General features: G+C 41.7%; 1 protein-coding gene across 1 annotated transcript; it reads right to left on the bottom strand.

Annotated features, from left to right (window-relative positions):
• Positions 1–605: 605 nt before the first annotated feature.
• On the bottom strand, positions 606–2,820 carry LOC141297482 (serine/threonine-protein kinase pim-1-like). Its single transcript, XM_073827909.1, has 8 exons — positions 2,593–2,820; positions 2,358–2,541; positions 1,948–2,042; positions 1,778–1,828; positions 1,305–1,683; positions 1,030–1,206; positions 840–928; positions 606–710 (listed from the first exon to the last, which is right to left on the bottom strand). Exons 1-8 carry the CDS (start codon positions 2,818–2,820, stop codon positions 606–608), a joined length of 1,308 nt encoding a protein of 435 aa, XP_073684010.1.
• Positions 2,821–3,352: the final 532 nt, after the last annotated feature.

The following is a 3,352-nucleotide window of genomic DNA, read 5'->3' as shown; positions in this document are numbered from 1 at the left end:
ACACACCTAATTACAATAAATAAAATGAGAAAAACTGCTAAATATTCTTTGATTTACTTGATGACTTGTTGGAGCTTTGAATTTATGTTTGCAATTTTGAACTGCCTTGATCTTTCTCTCTTTGTCTGCTCTTTTGTGAAGGTTTTGTCTACAAAGTGTGCCAACAACAGCACATTTTGTTTTATTTATATTAGATCTAATCAGGTATAATAATTTGATTAGACATTCTAATTCTAACGTGGATATTTTGTTGTTAGGACTTTTAGAAGACCGAGAGCAAATCATTACCGACAGAAATACAAAAACAAACTACCAAATTACTAATTCAGCGGATGAACCATTGACTGTAATGTGGATGTACTGCGTCTACCTGTTAACGCAACGAACTTCGTGAGCGGGCGCACAGATTGTGAGTGATGCTGCGGAGCGGGCGGAAAAACACGGAGCGGATTAGCGGAATCAGCGGATCTTTATCTTAGAAACCTCAAGAATGCAGTGGCTGTGATTGGACAAACAAAAAGGGGCAACCAAAAGAAGTATGTACATGTAAACAATATGTACACATCCCTCTGGAAGCAATACCGCCAGACGCTAATACTGCTTCCTCAAGCCAAGGCGCAAGACGCTACACGAGGCTTGCTCACCCCGCAAGACGCAAAAGCGAGAGAAGGGATGGAAGTGTCTCCCACTGCAGACCGCAAGACGCAAAGCTGCATAAGAGACGCCAACTGGAGTGGTCTTATAAGACGACCTGAAACAACAGAAAAAACAACAGGGTTTGACCTTTTGGTTTCTTCCTATGAGATTTTATTTTTTTTATCTGATCTCAGGTTCACTACCTTAAACCAGTTGTGGGACATGATTCGCCCCAGGCCAAGTCGCCGACTTGGCTTTTCATGGAGGAGAGCCCTGAGGAGGTGACAGCATTCTGTGCAGGAAGATGGGAAGGACATTTGAGAACCTTACACTTCGCATCTGCTCTATTTGACTGTTATTCTAAGCTGTAAGATGTTTCTGAATTAGTCTCACCTTTGGACAGGTCGGTTTTGGAGCAGCGCTTGTAATGCAGCCGGAACAGGTCGTAGTCACAGGGTAAATGTCCATACAACAATTCGAACATCACAACCCCTAGTGACCAGACCGTCGCTGGCCCGCCATAGTACCTCCCCATGCGCTGGTACTCTGGAGGGGAGTACGCTGCTGTGCCTGGAGGAGAGCGGAGATTGTATAATGTGTAAGTTTGCTTTAACACAGGAATGATCTGTATCAATTAGAATAGAAGAAATGAACTATATCATACATACCATGGTATGACCTGTACGGCGACCTCACCAGAATGTCCCCGCATCCGAAGTCAATCAGCTTGACGTTGGATGTCTCCCTGTTTATCAGGAGGTTCTCCAGTTTTATGTCACGGTGGAGCACTCCGCGGAGGAAGCACGTGTTTGCAGCCTGAGCCACCTGCCACATGATCCGCCTTGTTGTTTCTTCGTTGAGGCGTCCACCGTGACGCCTGATGAACTCCTCCAGATTCTCACAGGGACAGGGACATTCGAGGACCATGACGAAGTGGTCGGGGTGGTCCGTCCAGTCCAGCAGCCTGATGATTTCTGGCACGCTGGGACCTTTATTAGCCAGGATGGTGAGGGCGATTTCTTTTGGAAGGGGGTTTGGATGATCGGGCTAGAGGAATAGAGTTTTTATGATGGTGGTTTCCCAAATAGGGACTTGTGTTAATGTTATACAGTATATTGTTTATATAGTGCAATGTACTTACAATGACAATACATTCCATGTCCTTTGTCTTCGTGACATATTTCACAGCCACCTGATGAGCAAAACAAAAAACTTAATTTAAGAAATGCAAAAAGGGCTAAGAGTATAGGATGAAGACAAGACAGAACAAACATTTGCTGGCTTGTTAATGCGTTATTTATATTTACTTACTTTAAGATCATCACACAAACGTCTCCCTTCGTACACCACGCCGAATCCACCTTTCCCCAGCTGATCGCCCACAGTGTAGCGGCTGAAGATGTAGTCTATTAAAAAATTAAATAACATGGAATTGTGATGTGTCAGGCAGTATTCACAATAAAACTAACTTTCATGTAATTATACATTTGAATGACTGGATGAATGTTTGAACACATTAGTACTGTACACATAGACATAAAACAGTAATGTTTTACCATGTCATGGAATACAGATCTAATCATGGCCTTGAAGTGGATTTTGGCTTCAACATGTGCTGATGTGCATTTTGATATTGTGTTTGATCATATTAGTTTTTATATGATCAAAGTAGAGTTGTTTAGAAACAAAACACATTCTCATAACATGGTTGTGTGATTTACCATCACTACTTCTTCCAGCCCATGCCACCTTCCTCTTCTCTTCCTCATCCTGCTGCTGCTGCACCTCTCCCTGAACTGAGCTGCTCTCTGGAGGCTGTTTTTTGGCAGCTCGAAAGAAAGAGTGAAGCCTCTGCCACCACTTCTTCCTCTTTCTTTTCTCCTCAACTCTCCCTGCCTCTTTCCTCTCCTTCTCCTCCTCCTTCCTTTCCTTCTCCTCACCTTCCTCCTCTCCTACTCCTGCTCCATCTCCTCTTACTCCTCCTCCCTCCTCTCCTACTCCTGCTCCATCTCCTCTTACTCCTCCTCCCTCTTCTCCTCCTCCTCCAGCACCAACAGGGGTCTCATCGCGGGGATGAGGATGTTGAACCGCCATGTTGGTGCCGGGTTTTGGGGGTGCACTAAGATGTTGTTCGCACACCTCGACAATTGTAAGCGGACTGACTTTAGTACCTCGCTGTCCCATCGCTGTGCAAACTCACTGATCTCTACAAATCTCTACAAACCCACAAATAATGTCAAATTAGCATATCGTAACAAAATCTGTATTGCCAACTATATTGTATACGTACCGTTATTGTTGTCTTTACCGTTGGCATAACAACGCAAAGGCATTGCCATAGAAACCAGCGCACATTCCGTAAAAGGAAAGACCGCTTATGGACAAATCAGATATGAAACAAGGTTATTATAGTTTTGCTTTTTAAAATTAATTTTACTTTAATATATTTTCAAATTTGCAATAACATTGAGTTCATTAATAATTTTGTTAATTTTAGTTTCGTTTTTATTTTTGTGAACACATTTCTTTTATATATTTTAAATTTTTTATAGTTTTTTTTATAGTTTTTATATATTTTAGTTTCAGTTTTAGTTCGAGTTTTTTTTTTTAGATCAAATCGAGATCACGATTTCTCCTCAATTCGAAACTAAACAAAATATCAGTTGCTGCAGTCTATTTAAAATTGTTTAATTCGTTTAAATGAATTATTAAACAT

The sequence above is a fragment of the Garra rufa genome, chromosome 22 (genome assembly GCF_049309525.1).
Source record: "Garra rufa chromosome 22, GarRuf1.0, whole genome shotgun sequence".
NCBI classification, from domain to species: Eukaryota; Metazoa; Chordata; class Actinopteri; order Cypriniformes; family Cyprinidae; genus Garra; species Garra rufa.
This window is presented reverse-complemented; position numbering and strand designations above follow the sequence as displayed.

Coding starts and splice junctions, on each gene's coding strand:
- LOC141297482 (XM_073827909.1), bottom strand. CDS start 2,820: ATGGGACAGCGAGGTACTAAAGTCAGTCCGCTTACAATTGTCGAGGTG. Junction 2,542..2,592: donor TAAGAGGAGATGGAGCAGGA/GTAGGAGAGGAG, acceptor GAGGAGAAGGAG/AGGAAAGAGGCAGGGAGAGT. Junction 2,043..2,357: donor GGCTGGAAGAAGTAGTGATG/GTAAATCACACA, acceptor ATTTTTTAATAG/ACTACATCTTCAGCCGCTAC.